This window comes from Pygoscelis adeliae, unplaced genomic scaffold, assembly GCF_000699105.1.
Source record: "Pygoscelis adeliae isolate BGI_AS28 unplaced genomic scaffold, ASM69910v1 Scaffold38, whole genome shotgun sequence".
NCBI classification, from domain to species: Eukaryota; Metazoa; Chordata; class Aves; order Sphenisciformes; family Spheniscidae; genus Pygoscelis; species Pygoscelis adeliae.
Window position 1 is genome coordinate 15,148,618 of NW_008825614.1, and position 23,817 is coordinate 15,172,434.

Here is a 23,817-nt window from a genome sequence, read left to right on the forward strand (position 1 = left end):
CTTGCATAGCTTCTGCATTTCAGTCATATACTTCATAGCAAATACATCCTATACCATTCACATGTGATACGCAAGAAGCAAAATACACCTAACCTGTGTTTTATGGATATAATTTTCACTCAACAACGCTTTCTTCCAGAGAACACTTCTATCTCCTTATTTCAGCACAGTTACCACAATTACAATTTTCCTCTCCGAATTAATCTCCTGACTTTGAGTCTTCTTCAAAACCCTGAGGAGCCTTAGTCATCGTAAAAGAAATGAGATTGTAAGTTAAATATAAACCTAGGTGAATGTTTCCACTCTTATTCGCCATTTCTCTGTCAGCTAAGTAAAAACAAGATGAAGGGTTTTATTTATTTAAACATATTGCAGTGTCTTCTCTCCTTCAGAGAAACTCTCTCAATATCAAGGACACCTGTTTCCCCAACATTATTTTTTTCCTCTTTGGTTTACTCCCCCAGTTTGCTTTATTTGCCTAAGGCAGTCACACTAAAATATTTTGAGATGTCCAACATGATGGCCTCACAAATAAATAAATAATCTAAACCAGAGACCCAAGGGTTCTGATAAATGTGCACCTCTTAGATGAAGAGATGCTAGCACCTTGCAGGCTTTGTGCTGGTGAAGGGATATTTAGATATCCTCAACGTCAGGATCAGCCTTACAGAAAAGCACAGTGCTACTTAAATTGTAGGAACCCACATGTTCCTTACTGGTATTTCTGCAACAGTGTAAAGTGATGGCAATTGCTGTTTAGATGAGAAAGCAAGCAGCTCTTTCCTGTCCTCTAAAAAACATGCATTTCAAAGAGATTATCTTCACCAGAAGAAAACACCTTAGTAGCAGAAGGAAATGAAAAAAAATAATCTATGCTGCTCATTATTCCTTCCTTCCTTCTTAGTCCACAAATATATGCAGCATCCAGATTTTATTTTAAATGGATTTAGACCCATAGAACTAAAATTTGTTTGATATGGATAATATGCACAGCTCTTTTCAGTTCCTCTTATCTGAAATTTTATCCCTTTATCTCAGGATGAAATTATCTCTGCAGCTTCAGTTTGTCACATGGAAACAACAGTTATAATGGGTAAGACATGCCAAAAGAAAGTCGCCCATCACTTGCAAAGGAGACGACTTAAAAGGCAAGAAAAAGAGGAATTAGAATTATGAATTTCAGTGACAATTTGCTGGTGATTTCTAAAGCAATATATTCTGAGGAAGAGAGGCCTAGTATAGCCAGCATACAGTTATGCACTAGAGTTAGGTATTTCACACAAGAAAGCAAGCTTCTGATAACTAACTCGGCTGCCTCCATCTCTGACCTGTTGCAGTGCACCATAGATGCAATGAAAGCAGCCTACCCTGAACACCCCCCTGAAATTTTGCATCAACTTTTTCATCTTAACAGCTAACACTGTTTCTCTTTTGTGCTTCACTGCAGCAGAAGAGTGCCAGCACCTCCAGAAGAGTGGAAGTTTAAAAAACCAACAAAACAAACAAACTTTTAAGTGTAATTTTGAGGTAGGTAATTAGAACCACTACAGGTCAAAACAATAGCTATTTCTGCTTGAGATATTGCAGGGTTGTCTAGAGTTAGCTCTCCACAACATAATTCAGATGACAGAAATAATGTAGCCACGCCAGCATGATGCTGTCTACAAGCTAATTCACAGAGAAGTTTGCAAAGTTGTCTAGGATAGATGAGCACAGCTCATGACTCTTGATTCACGAATGAGAATAGCTCCTCTTGGCACAGCTCTAGCGGTTCACAAACCCATCCATCCATCCAACCCTCTCTTGGAGGTTTCACCTCTACTGCCAGGACAGTTAGATGCTAACAAGTTAGCTAGCTGAACCACCACATTTTAGAGTGCCACCTATTAAAGTAAACAAGCACAAATTTCTTGTATTAAATAAGCACATTCCACTTCAAGAACTCAGAAACAAATTTCTTTTCTTAACACTTTGGGCCAGAAAGCCGGAGAAGCACACAAAACTCCACGTGCACTTTGGAGCCATTCCCACAACAAAAGCAGAAACCTTCAGTAGGAGCAGAGAACCCTTATACCACCTCAAGTTAAGGTATCCCTTCTCCAAAGTGTGACGGCTAGTCCAACTCTGCTGTTTCCAGGAAACAACCTATCTCATTCAAAGCTACCCTCACAAGAGAGCACTTCTAGTACAGAAAGTTTTCAAGCCTCGATTTACTAGAGGCTAGAAGAGTATTTGGGGAAATCATCACTGTATGCTTATTCTGTCCCTTATTATCTTCCCTAAGCATTGCTATTGATTTTTGTCTGCTAAAATATTTGATTAGATGCACCTTTGCTACAATCTATTCCATGTCTACACTCCACTGCATTATGCCGTGTAAACATCTGGCAGAAAGCATAAACAACTGATTTCCTCCCCACCACCTTATTAAGCATCCTGTAAAGGGCCTGCAGAGAGCGTTTAACTTCCTGAAGATGGGCTACAAAGGCTCACAGGTCTTAAAAATGAAACAAAGCTTCTGCTTCTACGCACATTAGGATCCTAAGGCAACAATTCTCTCACCGTTTTTACACACCTAAACGGTACCAGCCAGAATCTCAGCAGCAGTGAGTAGCGATGAAGCCAGCACAAGCCCACAAGGTGGCATCTTTGAAAGAAGTATTTAACTGCCTGACAATGAACTGATCTCCTTACCTTGAAGGCAGAGGTTTACTAATTTTGGATTATAGAAACCAATAGGCTAAGGACAACCCCAAACCCACATTAAATACAGCAACGAAGTGGCTGAGGTATACATTATACTGCATGGTAAAATTTCCAAGCACAGATGAGGCTGGCAAAAAGCTTTTTTCTGTTGGCATGAACTTAATGGCACCAGGGGTCCTGGCAGCGAGTCACTGCCAACACTATTTTATTTCACACTCCAGTGCAACAAAGCTAAGCCAAGGGAACATTACATAACAGATCTTACCCAAGTGTCATAAGGTTTACATTACAGAAAGTTGACAAAAACTACTCGTATTCAAACAATAGGCTCTTATTCTTTTGCAGATGCAATACATTGAGACCAACTGGAAAGAACTTTAAAATTTTAGATTATTCTCACTTTGCTGTAAGGACTTTTGCTAGGAAAAGATTGACAAAAGTTTTTTTCATTAGGCAGGATTCAAGCCTGCCTCCTTTTTTTTTTTTCCACTTCAAGAACTCAGAATGTTTGAAATAATAAAGCAGCAGAGACCAAAGTTTCAACTGAAAAACTTGGAAAAAAAATGTTTTCATTCTTCTTTCAGTGTTAAACTTGGTTTGTACTTAAGTGAGCAGCAGTTATACCCATCGTTGCCATGGATTTTATTTTTAAAGCATACAATATTACCAAGTTAAATTTAACAAGACTGTCTCCTGATTTACTGTGCATTACATCACAGCAAGGGAACAACATCTGTGAGCTGTAATAGGGGAGACAGTAAAAAAGCAACTTAGAGAAGTGCATTGCTTTACCATAACTTGCAAATGTGGCAACGGTTCCTGGGTACTCTCGACTAACAAAAGTCAAGTCTGATCAATTAAGTTTAGCAATATAGATGAATTCTGTTTAAAATTTTGCATTATATCACCATTAAACATATCGATACTATAGACAGCTCTTTATTTAAAATAACAGTTTTGTTAGTACTTCACTGTTAGAGGTGAAGACATTTGCTAGCGATTATTTTTAGTGCAAAACCCATACCTAAGGCATCAGAAAGAGAACACATATGATAGCAGCATTCTAGCATAAAATAAGCATAACTGATTCCACAGAGATGTTTTCTCCTTCTGATAAAAAAGAATTTGCAAAGAATGAAGCTGGACTAACTGCATTATTTATAAAAACAGTTGCTTCTGAACAGCCTTAGGGCCAAAATACCCTATTGAGAGCTTTACAAGGCAATAGAGGGCATGAAAGGAAGGAATTTAAAGGCAAAAATATAAAGAAGCAAGATATCAGATGTTGGCTCCAATCAACCTTCAAATATTTAGCAATAGATTTTGTCTTACTGCTGTTACTATTAAGAGGGTAAGCACTTCCATATTATTGAGGCATTTAAGGTCATTGAAAATTAGGGTAGTTCTATCATCATGAACTTTTGACTTCTACTTGACTATGCCAGTTTGCACAATCTGAAGGTATAATTCACAAACCAGAAGAAAAATCTCTTATTTACAAGAAAAACCTAAAAAGCTTATGGGCAGGTATTGCTAAAAGGACCTGAACTAAACATAATTTATAGGTGCAGCTCACTGTGGCTGAAGTTTGGCAGAAATTCATAACACTCCTATCTTGACTGGGTAGTAGAGATGTATATTCTCAAACATCAGACAGGAGCTGTTTAATTACTGAGTGCAGCGATTATGGCAGGAGCTGTCAAAACACTGTTTCCCCACACAGATCAGCAAGCAGAAGTTAGAGGCACCGAGGGATTCTGTGCATGGAAAAACTCGAGCTATGTTCAAAATTCAAACTGCTACTTGAGTAAACTTCATAATAAAAATGAGATCATAGACCCAAAAAAGGCATGAAAAATTGCAAATGCAGCTGAACCTGCACCTACACCAGTAATTCCATTGAAACATTTCATTTTGTCCCCAGTGTTGAAGTATCTGATTATACAACAAAGGTGCTCCCAAACTACCTCTACGGTCTTTTCCTCTCAGAGGGTTTGAGACAGAGGCGGGGAATAGAGCCTTTATACCTCATCTCAACCAGACACTCACTTTGAGGTTAGGAAACAAGACTGAAATATTGTTCAAAGATGATTCCTTGAACATCAAAGCAGAGGAAGCTTTCAAAATAAACCCAAAAGCGCAGCAACTCCTAGCCCTGTGAGTGGGGGAAGGACAGGAGTCACACCTATTTGAAGCCTTAAAAATATCTCACCATTGCACACCTGATTTTTTTCCCTGCCTTTTTCATCTGCCAAATCCTGCATTTGGGATTCCACCACCTTCCCTGCAAGTGTTGATGGCCTCACTTACAACATAAAATAGCACAGGGCTGTGCAGAAGCTTTTGTTTTGTTTAAGGTGCTAAGTATACAATCAGCTAGCAGAAGAAACAAAACTTTTTAACAGGTATTTTGAAGGGTAAAAGCTTTTCAGTTCAGTTTCAATTCACCAGCCAAAGGAGGTGAGCAGTAGAGGCTGGGCACTGCTTGCCCACCTCTGGCAAAACCAAGAAAGGTCTGTCCTAGAAAATGATGGCATTCTAAAAGTAAAAAAGCTGATGTCACATTCACATTAAAAAAACCCAAACAAACAAACATGACTAACATTAAGTTAGACTAAACCTCTCTCTGATATAGTACCACATGGGTTGTTTTTAAATCACTGTTTTAGCCTGTGAACTAAAACCACTATTGCATTGCATTGGTCAAAGAGTACTTGTACACACTTCATACCACTTACCTCTAGCTCTACTGATCGCCTGAACTGAACTCTGAGCACTTCTCTGATGGATTCACTGACATTTTGTAGAACAGCTCTTCGGGCCAGCACTGGAAATTAATGTCAGTCAGTAAATACATTTTAGCTTCATCTCCTGGGCTTTGGTGCAAAGCTGCATTTTCAATTGGGCAATGCATGAAAAAGCAGGCAATGAGATCAACTGCATCAAACAGGTAAGACGATGGACAAGGAAACAGGTAAAGGTATGACTGTATCCTAAAAAGTGACTGTACATACAGTTTAAGGAACTCCAGGTTTACTTTCCCTCTCTCGTTTTGTTTTTCCATATCTAATATCTTTAGCATTCTAGTAAGAATCTTCTCAAGCGCCACTGAGGCATTCAAATTGGATCTGAAAGTCGCAGCACATTCAGTCTGACCTGTGCACAATGAGCCTGCTGTCATAACGCAGTTAAAGTTTTGTAGGCAACGCATGGAATGCAGATGAGGTCAGAAAAAAGCCACAGAAAATATGTATCTACTTTTCTCTCAAATAAAAAGTAAACAAGCTTGACATTGATTACTGACAGGGATATCCACTGAGTAAGAAACTGCTTTAAAAACCCTACATCCCTATGGATGTCATGTCTGTTACAGTCACACTTGAGACTGTGACTATGGTCAAGGAAACAAATGAAAAGCATCGTGTTGTCATCCTGCATTTACTTTCCATTAGTAACTTGCCTACAAAACTACTCAAATTGCAGGTTAAAAAAACCCAAAATCTTCCTCATCATCAGCACAGCCAGCTCACCTTCATATCTGGAGGATGAGATTATGCTCATTCTGCTTTACATATTACAAGTAAATCTTAAGGGCAAAATGTGTTGCTTACCACAGAACATGCAGCACTTCTGCAGCTGCCCTGGATTAGTTCGCTGGTATTGTTTTGTTAACAAGCTAGGGAAGAGGTAGGAAAACACCAAAAAAGCAAACACAGATGCTGAGACAATTAATTTTGAAACACACTAACGTCACTTTTTCTGGTTACAAACACACCAAATCCAATTGAAGTAAGTATGGGAGGAGGGAAAATATAAACATAAGCTAGTACGGTAAAATTACAAAAAAAGGTAACGAAACACAAACATTTTTTAAGCCAACTCTCCTCTTTCATATTGCAACATTACCTCACATGCAGGTTTTTTTTACAAACAGCAGCAACAACTGAAAGGAGAAACTTACTCAGTCAGAACATTTAATAGTTTGGCAGAACAGTACCATGACAGTAACATTCATTTACAACCCATTAAATGATAAAGCAACCTCTAATTCGGTATACTTGCATATACACATCAGCAATTTTAGAAGACAATTTCATTCTCTGTGCAGTGTAATGTATATGTAACTCACTACCACAACGGACTTTGTTCAAGTGAATTCTATTATTTTCAAGAGTAAATGATAAATCAATGCTTTTACAGCCGTTTGTCTAAACTACACACCATATTTCTTTGAAAGGCTCACTTTGCTAATTCAACGCCTGCAATTTAGCTAGGGGCTCACATTACAGTGGCTTCTGAAAAACAAAATAAAAATGTTAGGAATATCTTACCCGCAGTGACTAAGTAAGCATCGGGAACCGTGATGTCGCAGACGTAGGGTTGCCTGGTAGTAGTCACGGCAGAGGTTACGACCAGAGGTTCAGGTGGAGTAGTGGTCACCAGAGGGGTGGAGGAGAACGTCCCCAGACTGCCTGCAACAGTCGTGCCGCGGCTGCCCGTGGCACTGGTGGCGGTGGTGGTGAGGACAGTGGTGGGAGCAGCCGATGCCTCAGTACCAGCAGTTACACTGCTTCCTGCTGGAACTTCATATCCAGTGGGAGGGCTAGAAGTCGGAGGAAATTGCGTGGGAGCAAATGATGTGGTCACAGAAAGAGATGCTGTAGGAAAGGGCATCACGCGGCTGGTGTCGGCACGTGACGTCAGGCTGTCAGGGTCTGCGGGAGGAAAGGCTGTGTGGGCACTGCCCTCGCTGCGAGACGTTAAAAGCAGCGTGGGGTTAACTGTAGCACCAATATCCTCATCAGAAGCCGGAGCAGTTGAGAGCAGAGATGAAGATACATTTAAGACAGGAGTTGCCAGAAAGGTAGTAAACAAAGAGATCAGATTTGTTTCATTGAGCAAGATGCTGCTGGTAACAGACTGGGTGTCGGAAGCAGGCAGCACCAGGGTAGGAACCACGGAGTGAGAGGCGGAGAATGAAGGCTCCAACTGAGAGGTAGCTCCTGTAACAGCTGAGGTAAACACAACTTCAGAGCCTGCTGGCAATACTGAGGGTGCTTCCAGAAACACAGACAACTCGGAGTGAAAATCTGATGACAGCGTTATTTCAGGAACATGTGCACCTGGAACAGAGGATGCATTTGAATAAAAGTATGATGTTTGGCCAAGAGGGAACTGAGAAACCTCGGCGTCAGTAGCAGACCTGACAGTGGTAGCTAAATCCCAGCTGGAAACATCCTCAGAAAGTACTGATGTCCCAGTCAACAAGGTCTGAGGTAAGAGTGTTGATAAATCACTTCGCATGACAGAGTAAGAATTTAGCATGGCCGATGATAAAGACAAGTAGCTCGGTTCAATAAGAAATGGTGTTGATAAAAGATTGGATGGAAAATCTGAAATATTTGAAGACGGTTCTTCCCTTGTAGATGTTTTGTCAAGCAAAACCACAGATTCTGATGGCATTAATTCTGGCAACTCCAGCAAAGTCGTATGACTGACTGCAAACGATGCTACCGGCTCGCTCGGGATGAAGGTAGAGTCAAACAGAACAGTGGTGGCATCAGGAAGTTCTACATGAGTGCTTGGCGTCAACAAAACCGTTTCCAGAACAGGGAGGGAAAACTGGGCAACAGACATGCTCAGTGACGTTCCTCCAGGGAGCTGATGGTAAGAAGGAGAAATTGTTATACGTGTTCTGCTGTTAAGGACAGTGTCCATAGTGCTTAATAAAAACACACTTGAATGGGGCATTTCTGCGAATCTTGAAGAAAATGAAACAACTGGTCTTGACGGAAAAGCAGTATCAAAAATCTCAGGTGTAGGCTCCTCTAATTCATACCCGTCAGTAATTATAGTTATAAATGGAGTTATGCCTTGTACTTCAGAGGCTTTGATGGACAAAGTTTCAACATAATCGCCTGAGCCCACATCATGTTCTGGAGAAAAGCCTGCTTCTGGCAGAAGTGAAACTGAGTCACAATACAGACAAGAACTGTATGATCTCGTGAAAGGCACTGGACTCATGAGCTCACTGACAAGCTCTGATTGACTTGGTATTTCTGAACTGACAGGCAAATTTGGTGCTGCACTGGAGAATTCATGTGTAAACAGGCTGGCGTTAAGAACCGTATTAGAGTCTGTGGAAATGGCAGCTGAGTGAAGCAGGAAAGACGCATGTGGAAGACTAATAGGAAACAAAGCAGGCTCAGCACTGGCTGCTGAGGCTGGCATGGCCCAGGGAATGCTTGGAGTGGGGTAGGTCCTTAGACTCAGAGTTTCTGCTGCCCTGCTACTCACATAGGCGTAAATATCACCATACGGGTCTGCACTCTGTGCTGTGGCATCTGGGGTCACACAGCTATTTTTATCCAGCAGCTTGAGATGAAGAGGTGACCCTTCTGAGGCATCCCCAAAAGGCAGAGCTGTTAAACTTGCATTTATGTTTTCCCTCACTGCAACTCCTGTGTCTGAAGGAATGGAAGTGAAATAAATAGCTGTATTTGGAGGGTACAACGGCAAGTCTCTGCTTGCAGTTAGCATTTCACTATCTGGTACAAAAGGCTTCAATTCTTTAAGAGTGTTACTGAGTTCAGGGACAGCGCTCAACGGAGTCTTTTGCTGTGCTGTTTTTGAGATATCATACGGTGAAAAAAGGACATATAACGAAGGTGTTAACAACACAGTTTCTAACGTTTCTCTTGGTGGCTCTACTGTATTAACTGAGTGATGATCTGTTAAAACGGCAAAAGACTTCAGTGGAGGAGTCCACTGTGCCTTTGGAAATGAGCTAATAAATTCATTGTCGCTTAAGAATGCCTCACTGCTTGTTACAGAGACATCTACCAATGGTGTACTTCTCCCTTCTGAAATCCTGACCATTCCTTCTTGGTTAAATAAAGTCACATCAAAGGGAGCGGTAACTGATGATAAAACCGTTTGAAGGAAATTATTTTCTTCGGACTCCAAAGTACTTTTTGCTAAGGCCATTTGTGTTCTGCTGCCTGATGTGCTTTGGTGCGCCTTTGAGTCCATTGAAAAAAAGGAAAAATTTTGCTGCTCCAAGGATCTCTCATCTAAATAAAGAGGGAGAGAGAAAAACAAAAACCAAAAAAACACCAGATTAGCACAAGTAGTAAGATTGCAATGAGCAAACCTCACACACAGTATTTCTGGAGACAACTGCCCAGAATTCAAGGGCTGAGACAAAACCTCTCAGTCCGTGAAAAACCTCCATGAGCGAGTCAGCACAAATAGTAAGATTCCCTGTGAAACTCTATTCCCTGGAAATGAGCAGGACAACACGAGCTCCTCTCAGTCTGCACCTACTCGTCTCTCTACAGCAGCACTTCAGCAAGCCCCATGGAAGGACGGAAAGTGGCTCCCTCTTACCTATGCAAGGCTACAGCGCATGGCAGCTCATGGTCTCACGAAGTAAACAAACCAAAAAGGGTAACAAGGAACAATGCAGGGAAAAATTTTGCCAACTTTAGGTTTTCTGCTTTCCTTTAGTATCACTTCATTTCCTCCGGTTTTATTATTTCTTAATATTAGATCTACACTAGCAGATCTGTTCTGTTTCAAGGACCAGATCCTCCTTTGCACATCAGAAATGAGTGACACTTATGAGAGATGAGAGCAGTTCCCTTTACGTAAGGCAAATGTGGACCTGATCAACTACAAGAATTTGCTAAGTAACATGTCCGGTAGTTATGCTTACATTGTCAGCCATTCATTTAACTTCTGGCCTTTTAACAGTCAGTGACAAACTGCTTCATTACACAATTGCCATCTTTATTCACAACCCGCTGCAGGAGTACTCTGTTTATGGGCCACCTGTAATAAAACTTTCACTGCTCCAGTTTGCAGAATTCATGTAGTAAGAGCCGGGTTCAAACATGAAGGAAAAAAAAAAGCTAAGAATTCACCAGATATTTTAACAAAATACTTGCAAAAGTCATATATGAATATCATTTGCATAACTTGACTATAATTCCTCCTCTCTCACAAAAGTGTTCTTGGGTTACAGAGAAGATCTGTATATAAGCTCTTCCAACCATGGATGCGTTTTGCAGAGAAAAGGTTGATTATTGCTGGAGTACTTTTCTGAAACGTCGACTTGATTAGTAGCCTTCAGAACTGAATATTAAAGGAAATCACAGAAAATTGCCCCAGGGATACACACAAAGGCTTCATCCTTAAATTATCTATCCCACCTGATCATCCTGTTTTCACATGGGAGCGTCCACGCAGTGCTGCTGGAACCTACTGACACCGCGCATTAAAAAGGCTGGGGGGGCAGGAATCCCAATCCAGTTAAACCGCCAGGGATCAGTTTAAAATAAAAACGAGCATACACAGTATAAAGTGCCGGACGGTGATACAGTACACTGCTCAACTGTAACTACATTTGTAACCCTTTAGAGGGTGCCTTGAACTCAGTAACCCCTGGTAGATCTTGCAGGAATAGCTCACCTATCTGTTACGCACTGTTATGAGTCTAACAACACTTTCCGAAGGTGATAAACTGCTGTAATCATCCCCTCCTCCCTGGTCTGTTTCCTAAATTCCTTGACACAACTTTTCAAGCGCTGACATACCAACTTGTGATTATATAATCACATCAACTGTGATTATATACTTTATTTTACAGATCCCATGGACAATGTTTTGCAGCATAGCAGATGATATTCTCTCAAGTAGCCCCAATCCATTTTTTCCTCCTGAAACTCACTGTAGGCATTGCCAGCTTTATGATGCTTATTTGTGGTGTGATGATAAAACATACTGCCTTACAATGCTCTCAGGACAAAAAAGAAACAAAAGAAAAGAAAAAATAGATACACTCTTGTAAAAGTTATGTAAGACAAAAACACAAGTCCATCCTTGACTTCTTCCATGGAGGTCAGCTGTTTGAACATGGCACAGTGCAGCCACCATGGAATAACAGCTTTCACAAGCAGATAACGTGGGTAACAGACAAAGCAGTTTCCAGCAAGCACAGAACTGAAACATGGACCTCGAGCCAGCCTCGTTTGCTGACCAAAACCTGTTCAATGTTTTCTCCTCACTAAAAGTCTCCCTAGCCTCGCTCCTTCCTTTGGCTTAGGCTTCCAGCCCTTATTTTTCTCTCTGTGACATTTTGAGTAATTAGGGAGTTACTAAAGGAAAAGACTTACAAGGCTATGAAACAAACGCTGCCAAAACGAATCACTTCTCTCCCTATACGCATGCACAGTTCTTTTAGCCAGCCCTGTAAAATCCTGTCCACCTTGGTCACACTTTGGATGCCTAGCGCGTGCTCACAGTGAATTCCAAATTGCAGGCAAACATGCTAACAGATGAAGTTCTTCTTGCTCATCACAGCTTCATGTTGTAAATCCCTGCAGCAGTAACGCAAGACAGCTGTGTCAGCTTCAACACAGTAAGTGTGGTAAACATGGAATTGCTACATGACAGTTAATATGACTGGCAAAGGTGAATACATACCAATTAGTAACTGTACTTTTGATCACGTATCTCCACAAATCTTTGACCCAAAGCTAGAGGTGATTCCACAAACAAAACAGTTTCACTGCCTATAGATGCCTATGCTGTCTATCATCTTCTTCCTTCACCCACAGAGAGCTCCATTTGTCTTTGTTCAATTTGATAGGGGAGCTGTCACAAGGCAAGATCCTGCTGGAAGTGATTACATGTCACAGAAAGATGTTCTGAAGAGTTACTTGCACCACCATAAGCAGTCCAATAGACATGCATAAGAGGCAAGAGTGCCCTTAAATTCATTCTGACTTTAGAATTATTTTTTTCTTGACAGTCTGCTAATATTTTTTCCTTGAAAGACATAAAGAATAGCAAATAACAATGTTGTTATACACCTGTGCCTCTTAATGTAAAGAATCTTGCCACTGACGCCAGGAAGGAAAGAACACAACTTCTGAAAAAGATGTTTCATTTTTTTTAAGGAAAACACAACATGTCTTGAAAAAGTCACAAGCTGTAAGACAAGGTAAGAGCATCATTACTGGAGGTAAGTGGAGTGGGAAAAATGCACTGGTGCATATAGGATTTTGAAACAACAACTCACCGGCAAGTTCGCAGGCCAATGTTCCTCGCTATTTGCTTTGCTTAGCTTAGCATTTTAGAAGCAGGAAGCATTAGTCACATGCCATTAACAATACAAATTATTGTTTTCTGTCATCTCCAGAAGAACAGTGTACTACTTGAATACTGCTTGTCAGAACTGTGCGCGCCTCTCATGGAGAGCAGATGGGACGCGTGGCAGATGTGCCCGGGAGCAGCCAGACAGCCCACAAAGAGGAAGGAAAAGCAAAGGAAAAAGAGGAGGTGAAGGCACACCACAGCATGACAATCACGCCCTCATCAGCGCAGAGCAGCCAGTCTGGTTATACTGTGGGACAAAGAAAGCAGATTGCACAAGTTCTGGTGTATCTCAATGCCACGACTTGCACAAAGCTATTGATGACTATCAATGCTAACTTGTTTGTTTGCACAGCTGTTGTTGTTGGGTGACAGTTTCACCGTCCAGCAACTGTACTGCCGTTGAGTTAGGCAACAGTGACAGGATGACAATCAGACAAGCCAAACTCTGCCAAGCTGATAACATTATGAAAAAGAATAGATAGCTTAGGAAGCAAAGCTGTGATCCCAAGCTACAGCAAAGGGGAGGAAAGGAGAGCACTTGTGGCAGGGGCCACAGCAGGCACAGATGGCACCAGTACAATGCCTCAGCTCAGACAACGACATTTGGACATGGAAGGAGTGATGGCGTAGGAAGTGTGCTGATGGGCTTGGGGTGATGAACTCTCTGCTGCTTCTGCTGCCCCCCAAAACTGGTAAGAGCCTGAACGAAATTCACAAGTAATGAAACCTGTCACTGAACACAATGACCCCTTCAACTGCTAAATCTGTATTTACAGAAGCACGGCCGTGCACCGTTAACACGGGCGCAGACTTGTCTGAATTCGGGAAGGGCCATAACACCAGCACAGCACTTTCCCATGACTACACCAAAGGAGTGCTGCAGTCTACAGACTTCTTTGGTGACAAAAATATATCATGTCAGCTTGCCAGAAAACTATGTGTGTTCATAAACCAGGAACTAGACTAGTCATTGTTCCAGAAAGCAATTAGAGGGATGTAGTTCTCATCCTTCCTGTAGTTGCAGTGCTGAAAAGTAATGTCTGTTCTATACTCTATAATAAAGTAAAAAAGGATGATTTTTCACATATATCTTTGTAATAATATATGCATATATTCATATGCTTTAATATTTTCATATTTCATTTATTTATAATAAATATACTTTCATATATTTTAAAATGCGGGATCCAAGATGTAATCTCACCTCTGCCACTCATGTGACTTCAAAAAACTTACATCACTTTTCTGCACTCTGCTATTAAAATGTGGCAATTGTACACTATCACGACTATCAATATCTACTAAAATATAGGTAATTTCCTATATGTTAAATTATAGATGATAGGTACAGGCATGACAGCAACAAATACAACAGAGAAGTTTTTAATTGTGATAAAGTTAAACCTTGAGAATAGAACTACTAATTTGCACTCTATTATTTTTGAGAAACTAAGTAACAGCTAATAAAGATTGCAAAGATCAGAAAGTGCCAGCAGACTAGCAGCAAACCAGTTCAAAACATCACTTCAAAAAAAATGATCTTCTGTGTACTAACACAATGATCTACAAAATTAAATTTTAGTACCTTTATTTTTTAGGCAAGGAGAAAAATGGCTCTTTTATTGCTGCCCATTGTTTCAAACAGAGGCATTTTAGGTAGAGAGGCAACTGATGCTACATATGTTCCAAGTATTATGGGAAAATGCCTATTAACTAAGTAGATAACAACAGTTCCCAAATTATTAAAATTAAAGCTATGACCTCACTACGAATATTCACTACTTGAAACAGCTCCCTGACTATGGAGTAGAGTAGCACATCACATTTAAGGGAAGCTTTTAACAACATTTTTTTTATTTAACCTTTTCTTTAAGAAACGGAAAGTAAGAAATTGAAATAACTGAACGTAGCGTAGGACAAGACCACCCAAGGGTAGAGAGAATGATAGATGCAAATGTATCTGAAAAAAATCGTAACTCTTCCTCATACGGCTTACCACTTAATAACTTTCTAATTTATTTAACAGCATTTAGTTCAGCTTCTGTCAAAACGAGCTTGTATGCATTAAGTCATTGCAAAAAATTTACACAGTTCTCTTGTGTCAGCCTCTAACTAAATTTCTTAGGTGTCTGGCTTGTAGGAAAACACCAGTCACAGAAGCATGTGCAGCTGAAAAGCTGTCTGCTTTCTTCTCTGGGAGGCATTAAGCATGGATTGAACAGTGACAGTAATCACCCCTGGCACACAAAAGCCAGGGAGAGGAGGGGATGGGAGCCTGCACCGTTCCTCCCTTCCCGAGCTCCAGCTCCCAGTTCCTCTGTGGGGCTCTGGGCAGCTTTTGGAAGGTTCTGTTCCCCGGAGCACATACTGCACCCGTGCCCAACACTCCCTCGGGGCAGTGTGCGCTTAGGCGGTGCCAGGGACACAAATCATCTGGAGTCCTAACAGCTGTTTCTCAAAGATGTTCATTTTCTTATTGTAAAAGATTGAGAATATCTCTCATCATTTACCACCCACACTTATGAATTTTAACTAATTAAGCTGTTTGTACCACCTGAAAGGCTAGAAGAGAGAGAAGTAAAGAAATAAAAAAATTATGCTGTCTCGTCACTCTTTTGCACTGCAGTTGCAGATAAAATTTCATAACAAATAGAAAAAGTTGTATTAAGAGAAAAATAAGTGTTAACAGGAAGCATGCAAAGCGAGTGCCTATGTACACGCACACTCACTTTTGCACACTTCAGGTTTCCATACATAGCCAAGAAAGAAGAGGAACATCTTGAAGTCATTCTTCATCCACATGCAAACAGATGTGGCTCAGCTGCTGCCCAGGTGCAAGTTTACAAGAAACTCCCCCTCCTGCACAGCAAATGAGCACAAGCTTCCATCTCTGCATGAGGAGAAAAGATGCACCAAAGCACAAAGGGGAGGGGCAAAGTCAAACCCTTGCTTGCTTGCCAGCAGAGTTGAAGAAGACTTTGTAAAGAGGTTTAGTAGAAGGCAGTCTAACTGCATTTCATACCTGAGTCAAAAAATACATCATGACACTCCTCATCAAGTATTGCATTTGAAAACGAATGCCAATGAACCTATAATACCAGGCACTAGCATTTACATTTTCTTCCTTATCCGACATTAAAAAAGCCTCAAAACTTCCTTTAGGACACTTTTGCTGGTACCCATCGTGTTAAAGGGCTGTAGGCAGCCTGGGATCCCAGCTTCCACTGCACGGCCGATGGAACACCTCATCAGAAAACTTGCAATCTATGTTCTGATCCAGGAATCTTCCTAACATATCCACTGCTAAGGCAGAGCAGGACCCTGTAGTAGTCTACCGTAAATGGTAGATTAAAAGAACAAAACACAACTTCTTTTTATTTAATACCACTGTAACACATTCTGTTTTGCATGAAAGAGAGGAAAAACCTTGCAACCCAAGTGAAGCTTTTTGTAACACAGAAGATAACAGCACACCACCAGATCAGGCAGTAAGGACAGGAGAGCATGCAGACAGGGAGAGAGCGAACAACCCCACCACCCACTCCATAAACACAAGCACATGGTGAGATCCGCCTCCCGAACAGTATTATTGCCTTTGAAAAACCACAGCTTTGCTAACAAGGGGGCTGGGAACAAAACCCATGCACAGAACAGTTTGTCATGCCTACACAACACCTGCAAAACCAAACAATACAGAAATCCTCGCTCGTGGAACTGCATAAAGCTCTCATAGCACCAAGATGCCTCAGTGACAGGCCCTCTCTAGAACTTCTCTGAAGAGAGATACCCGAATGCAGAGGTGAGAAAGCAAATTAGCCACGACAATTCACACCATTTCGAACATCTCGGGGGAAAGAAAGGTAGATGTTTCCCACACAGAAGCCTTCTATGGCCACTATGTGTTCCTACAGACCACCACCCACATTTGAGGAAAGCAACAGCTTCGTGCAGAGCTCAGTGCTGTAACGTGACCGGCTGGCTGGCCATGCATGCACACGCACGGAAAACTGCAAATCAAATCATAGTTCAAAGTGTAGCTTTTGCTGGGAGCATTCACGCTTTTTTGGCATTTAGTTGTACATGACATCATCATGTGGGAAGCCATATGGTTAGGGATAAGATACACACAAACTTGAATTGGCTTTACAAATGTTAATTCTAAGAAAAACTCTCATCAGATTTGCTCATCACGATAACCAGGTCACATTTTCAAAAAGAAAAAGCTTGCTTTCTCCCCCATCCTTTTTTTCCTTTTTTTTAATTGCTCTCTGCACAGCAACTTGATTTTAGTCTCTAAAGGGCCAGCGTCAGTTTTCATCCAACCAAATGACTACTGAGAAGCTTTCTGTTTATGCTCCACACTGCAGCATCCTCCAAAATGCAGATCCTGGAAGCTTTTGAAAAGACCAATTAAATATGTATTAGCCTCTCTTTTGTGCAGATGACATATCAGTGAGTAGTATTTTGCACCTAATGCATACAAATACTTTTAGCAAAAAAATACATCCTTAAAATAATTTTTATTTCTTAAACTGCATTATCACTACAAAATCTCTAGAAGTAAGGAAATGACAGAGAGCCTGAAGACAAGAGTAACTGCCTAATTAAAACAGAGCCTACGCTGTATCTTAGTAACCCAGTTATCCACAGGGACTCTCTTCATTGACACATATCCTTAACTGTGCCATGCTGACAAAGGAAAAATACCCTTGACTGAGCTTTAAGTTGTTCAGGTCAGCAGGCTCGTTGCTCCAAAATTGTATTACTTCAAGGAATAAATGGAAGTCCCCACCTGCAACACCTAAAAGCAGCTCCTTTGAGAAGTTAATTCACAAGACTTTCATTACACAAAGCATGATGAAAAATCTAAAAAGATGAGATTTTCAACTGGCACAGTACCATCACTCCGTATTGAACTCACAAAACAACAACTTCATTGCTCCAGGGCCAGATTGTAACAATATGCCTGTACATGCTTAATTTTTCAAACAGCTGTATATGCATAAGCAAATAATACTGAAAAGCTCTTGCACAGTCAGATACGAAGGCATTTATTGGTACTCGCAGCATGTATCACTCAGGAAATCAAGTCACATAAGAGAGAATCTGTCAATGCATTTTCACAGAAAATGGCAAATTCATAGAAAAGCTGGGAAAGAGAGCAGAACAGTCCCAGCTACCCCAGCCTTTGGGGCTGAAACTAAGCGCTCACCAAGAACTGAAAACATGAAAAAGAAAAGGGACATCCAAAGACATGAAACAGAAGTTCAAAAAGTACTCCCTTTAAGTAGAGGTTTGAAGTAAGTTACCTAAGGTTTTTCTTTACAACATGCAAGTGTTATTGGCCTTGACCTCACTTGGAAAAAGAGAAACCTCCTAAAATAAACCTGTAATAAATAAAGAGAGTCACTGTGTAATACCAAAGATCAAACTTCTGCCATAATTTATACCCGTAGAACTTCCAGAAGACAATTCCCTGGCAAAATTACTAGGGAAGAAGAAAGAAGGCAACACAAGTATTATTTTAAATAATAAAAACCAAACAAAGAACAACAAACAAACAAATAACCAAACCAAACCAAAACAACGAACCACAAAATCCCCACACACTTTTCTGCCCCTTCCCTATAGGCTGTCAGGCTTAGGCATCCACTGCACAACATATGCAAATTCAATGCAAATATCCTTCCTAGAGATTCTGGAACTGCACTAGTTTTAAGAATAATTATGATACCAAGTAGTAGAAAAGGGACATCCAAAGACATGAAACAGAAGTTCAAAAAGTACTCCCTTTAAGTAGAGGTTTGAAGTAAGTTACCTAAGGTTTTTCTTTACAACATGCAAGTGTTATTGGCCTTGACCTCACTTGGAAAAAGAGAAATCTCCTAAAATAAACCTGTAATAAATAGAGTCACTGCGTAATACCAAAGATCAAACTTCTGCCATAATTTATACCCGTAGAACTTCCAGAAGACAATTCCCTGGCAAAATTACTAGGGAAGAAGAAAGAAGGCAACACAAGTATTATTTTAAATAATAAAAACCAAACAAAGAACAACAAACAAACAAATAACCAAACCAAACCAAAACAACGAACCACAAAATCCCCACACACTTTTCTGCCCCTTCCCTATAGGCTGTCAGGCTTAGGCATCCACTGCACAACATATGCAAATTCAATGCAAATATCCTTCCTAGAGATTCTGGAACTGCACTAGTTTTAAGAATAATTATGATACCAAGTAGTATGTTTCCTTGTGGAAGTATCCCAAGATTTAGCAATTAATTCTGGTCTTTTTCTCCTTAACAACATCCTCAAAACATGACAAGTAAAGAAATTGCAGTTGCTAGCATCTTAAGAGAAATGAAACTTGCCCAGAGCCTTTTCTTCTGTGTCCTTAATGCAATACAACAGGCCTAATCACCGCTCTCGGAGTGCTCTGCTGGAACCAGGTTATCCTGAGCTACTGTCATCTAAGCTTTCAGACCTGGGGCCAAGTTCATGACCAATACAAATGAGTTCAACCCTACCAGCTCCAACAAAGTTGCACCATCTTTTCCCAGCACTGAAGTTGGTGCTGCGAGACCACAAGTTGTCAGCCACAGAACAACACCCAAGATATTAAGGTGAGTCTTCTATTTCTTGGTACTCTTCGTTGCTCAAGATGAGTGTGGCACTTCAAACTTAAGAGAAAGAAGCTGTGGATACTGAAGTCCCCAAGTCCTGGTAATAAGACCATCCTATAATAAGAACTGCAGTTTCTGCATGGCCTTCATAGGAAACTTCATAGCCTCAGCAACAGAAACAAAAGAATGAGTGAATAACACGTTAACAAGAGTAGCAGAAATAAATCAGAAAGGGATCTGTAGGAAACAATGAATATATAGATCATCCAGAAAAAGAATCTAAGGAGAGTATTCTTACTAGAAATGTGTATAGGAGAACCAGAAAGGTAACAAAACAACTGTAAAGGACAGAAATATATAGGAGTGGAAAGCATTACATAGTCCTACTTTATGGGGCAGTCTGCTCACAGTGTTTTTTACAGGAACAATATCTCCTCAGGAACATCACAAAGTAAAACTTCCTAATTAACATATTGGGAAATATACTACAAAGCCAACAATAAAAAGGAGAGGCAAGGAATCTCCTCTCATCAAAACTTAACACACACGAGACAAATGAGAAACAGAAACAACTTGTTGGGAAACAGATCAGTTAATGCGTCTTTCCTAAGCAAGACTACTAGCAGAGAGCAACTGAAACATGTTTCAGAACAACTGAGCATTAAAGAAACTGAACAGCCACAGCACAGCCACGCTAGCCTCGGAGAAGATGTTTTTGTTATAACTGACATTTATTAGCAGCATGAAAGAAAATGTATTTTCCTTAAAGCAATGAGGAGAAAAGGAGGTGGGCAAGGCATTATGCACATGCAGATAACAATAGCCAAACTCTGCCACATGCAGTAATAATCACTGCACACTTGTTTCCTTGGCTGCCATAAAGCACCCCATTACAATTAGACTTTTCAAGATCCCGTAGTACAGCACCATGTCAGCTTGGCTGTGAATTGCTGCCGAAGCAAATGATGACACTGAAGAGATGGTTCTCCCAAGTCCTTACTAGGACCTTTCCTGGTGCTTAAGCTCCCTGGGTCATCCCTGCACTTCTCCGTAGGCTCTACTGCGTAATGTTGCATAAGGCTCCAACCTACCTCCATTACTGTTCAGTAAAGCTACAGACACAGGGGTCAGGGAAGAGTTATAAATTGCAGCACATACGGATTAAACACAGACCTACATGCGCTACTCCATCTATCACAGATGGCACTGGTAAAGGTATTCTCCACTGAAAAAACCTGGGCCAGGATTAGAAGCTCCTCAGGTGAATGACATCTGGCTGAAACCATACTAATTCCCACGCACACTGGAGAAAGCAACTGGGAAACAGGGTTGAGATGCATTGTGGCTGCACAGTCTCCAAGACAAAGGCAGTAAGAAAAAAATATACAAGAACAGTAAACATTGGTCTCATGAGAATAATACAGGCTTCTCTTGAATTCAGACCTTGGTATTTGTTTCGAGATGATCCGATCTACATTTTAGGACAACCTAGAAGTTTAACCCAGTGAAGTGTTGATGAGTTCCTTCCTTATGTAGGACTCCTCAGGACAGTACAGAGTATTTTTGGAAGCTGAAACAGATACCCCTTAGATTCTGAACTGAACTTAAAAGTGGGCCTTTTCATTTATGATATTGTCAATAGCTTCAACTTATCTACTTAAAAAATATCATCGCATTGAACCTGGTGAAGCACTGAGTTCCTTTCATATGTGGTACGCCTCAGGACAGCACACTATGTTTGGAAGCTGAAACAGCTACCCATTGGATTCTAAATGGAATTTAGAAGTTGGGGGTTTGATGTCGTGAATAGCTTTAACTTTCCGACTTGAAAAATATCACTGCATTGAAACTGGGCCTCCGCAGTGTGAATGGGGCTGCCAGCGTTCTCCACAAGGTACCACACATTTGAAGCATCTCCCTTCCCTTTCCAAAATATTCCAAGAGGAAGGAAGTAATTCAGTTACATCTGTAATGAGGGAAAAGGCAGAACTGTGGGTAAGCAAGAGTTCAGTTTTATCAGGAATCATGACACGAGTTCCAAGAATAAAAAAACGAAGTAGAGGCAAGGCTGATACACATTTTTTATTTGCATATAAACGTAAATAAATAGATACAATTTTCCAAAATAAAGAACAGACCCCTTTCTGATCAAACACACGCAACTATTCTCCTTTATTGTATCCTTAGTACAATTTAAAATAATTGCAGGCTTCTTCTGTTGATATTTCAAAAAACCGGCTCATGCATATCACAATGTCTCCAAACAATAAAAATGAAATTAAAATGATTGCACATGTTAATAACTACTTTCACTTGCATTCCAGATAATGTTAAAATAAACAATATCATTGAATAAAGAAATAACACCAACATGGTCATTTCCATAGTGTATCAGTCTTAAGAAATTTACTGTTCAGAAGAATTCTATCTGCAGTGAAACAGGTTCAAAAGAAAGGGAAAAGAAATACGCTAACCTTCTCTATTAAGCTAGTTACTTGAGATGGAGTATTTACAATGTACATGAATGTTGTTTGATATGTCCTTTACAGAACTGGAGAATCCACTCCTGCCTTAAAGGAAAGAGGCTGCTAAGAGGACAACACATTAGGTATAACCAGACATACTCTTAAAAGCCGACCCCAGCTCCTGTATGTTGAGATTCTTCCCCTTTCCTAGGTGGAAGAGCTGAATTAAAGACCTTGGTTGACTGTTGATGTATTCTTTTCCTAATATCCTGATCCCAGGAAATAACGTTATTCATAGTAACTATATGTCCACACCTTAGAAACCACAATAGAAGTACCAAGATGAGATACCCCAAACGAAAATTTTATAAGCAATTACCTCAAGAACTGTCCAATAAAAAAAATTTCTCTCAAGAGGAAATGCTTTCCTATGGAAAAAGAACAGCCCCCAGTAAAAGAGGATGAAGTCTTCTGTATCAAGCCGATTTCAATTATTTAAAGAGGCTGCATCATGCATATGGCTATTTTCTTCCCTTACAACAGCTTGGCATTTCACAAGTCACACTGCTTAAGTGCCCGTGATCGAAAATGGCCAGTGTTTCTGGATCAGGTCACAACACAGATACTTTGTACTACTTTGCCATGTATAGCCAAACTAGTATAAAATTTTTATTTATGCTAAAGGAAAAGCAGGTCAGTCTTATACAAGTTATGAGCTACAGTTTACTCTATTTCACTCCCTGTGGTTTCAAACGCCCCTCCAACAAACAGTCACTTGGGAATGGACTGCTAGCCTAATTATCTCTAACTGCGATATTCCTACTATGCCACTAATACTCTCCTGCTATAAACTGATGTAATACGGAGACTGGCAGGCGTATAGTTACCATAGACCTAAGGCATCATTTCTCCACTTGCGTGGTACAGAGAGAACCTGTTCATTAAAATGAAAAGCGACAACGCACTGGGAGTGTGATAGTTTGAGCTTTGCTCTCAAATGCACTATATTTAAACACACCCATATGCAATGATCTGAGCCTTATTCAACCTTTGGAGTAAGATTTTTCTTTTCTGTGCAGACTTTTTCCTGCAGGGCCAACATTATATGGCACCCAGCACAGTGGTACAACTGAGCTTAGCCCCTCCAGTGCAGCCCTGTGCAAAGCACCTTGGGTGATGTAGGAAACGGAGTGCTCCTCGCCCAGCTGACTGCACCGGCTTCTTCAGGAAGGCGTACAAACACAAGTCGGTTGTCTCGTGCTGTGATATTAAAAAAGGAAATAAAAGAGCTTTACATGTGACTTTATGTCTGGTTTTAGATGCTGTACTTAAAGAAAAATATAGTCTAATTATAAAGAATCCAAAGAAGAGTACAAGAATGGACAGAGGTTCTCTAATGAGGAAACAACTGAGATAAAGTTGGGATTAATCATCCTAAAGGAAAAGTGATTACAGGGGGAAGGGAAGGTACATAATAAAGTGTGCCCATTGTATTTAAGCACTTGTAAAGTTACAGCAAAGAGGAATAATCTCTTTTCCACATCTGTACTGGACAGCTCAGCAGTCCTAATAGCCATTAGGATGTCTTCCAAAGGTCAATGTTGCTCTGTATTGGAAATAATTGCTCCAGATGGTCCAGGAGTCTCTGTCACTGGAGGTCTTTAAGAACAGTTTAAACAACCACATCAGGAATGCTGATTACAGCTGATTCTTTCTTTGAGGCTTTGATACTTCTTTCAGACCTATTTTCTCTGATCCAGCCTGTTCAGATGCACTGTAAAGGGAAATCAGTGTCCAAGGAGGATCCAGGGAACTACAGGCCTGTCAGCCTGACCTCAGTGCCGGGGAAGATTATGGA

The 23,817-nt window shown here is 40.6% G+C and overlaps 1 protein-coding gene across 1 annotated transcript in view; it reads right to left on the minus strand.

Moving 5' to 3' along the window:
* Positions 1 to 9,736, minus strand: part of KIAA1549 (KIAA1549 ortholog) — a 79,053-nt gene extending 69,317 nt beyond the window's left edge. Inside the window, exons 1-2 of the mRNA XM_009332942.1 lie at positions 7,038 to 9,736; positions 5,445 to 5,533 (exon numbers count right to left, since the gene is read on the minus strand). Coding sequence (XP_009331217.1) covers positions 5,445 to 5,533; positions 7,038 to 9,693 — 2,745 coding nt within the window. The 5' untranslated portion in view covers positions 9,694 to 9,736. The remainder of the gene's footprint in view (positions 1 to 5,444; positions 5,534 to 7,037) is intronic.
* Positions 9,737 to 23,817: the final 14,081 nt, after the last annotated feature.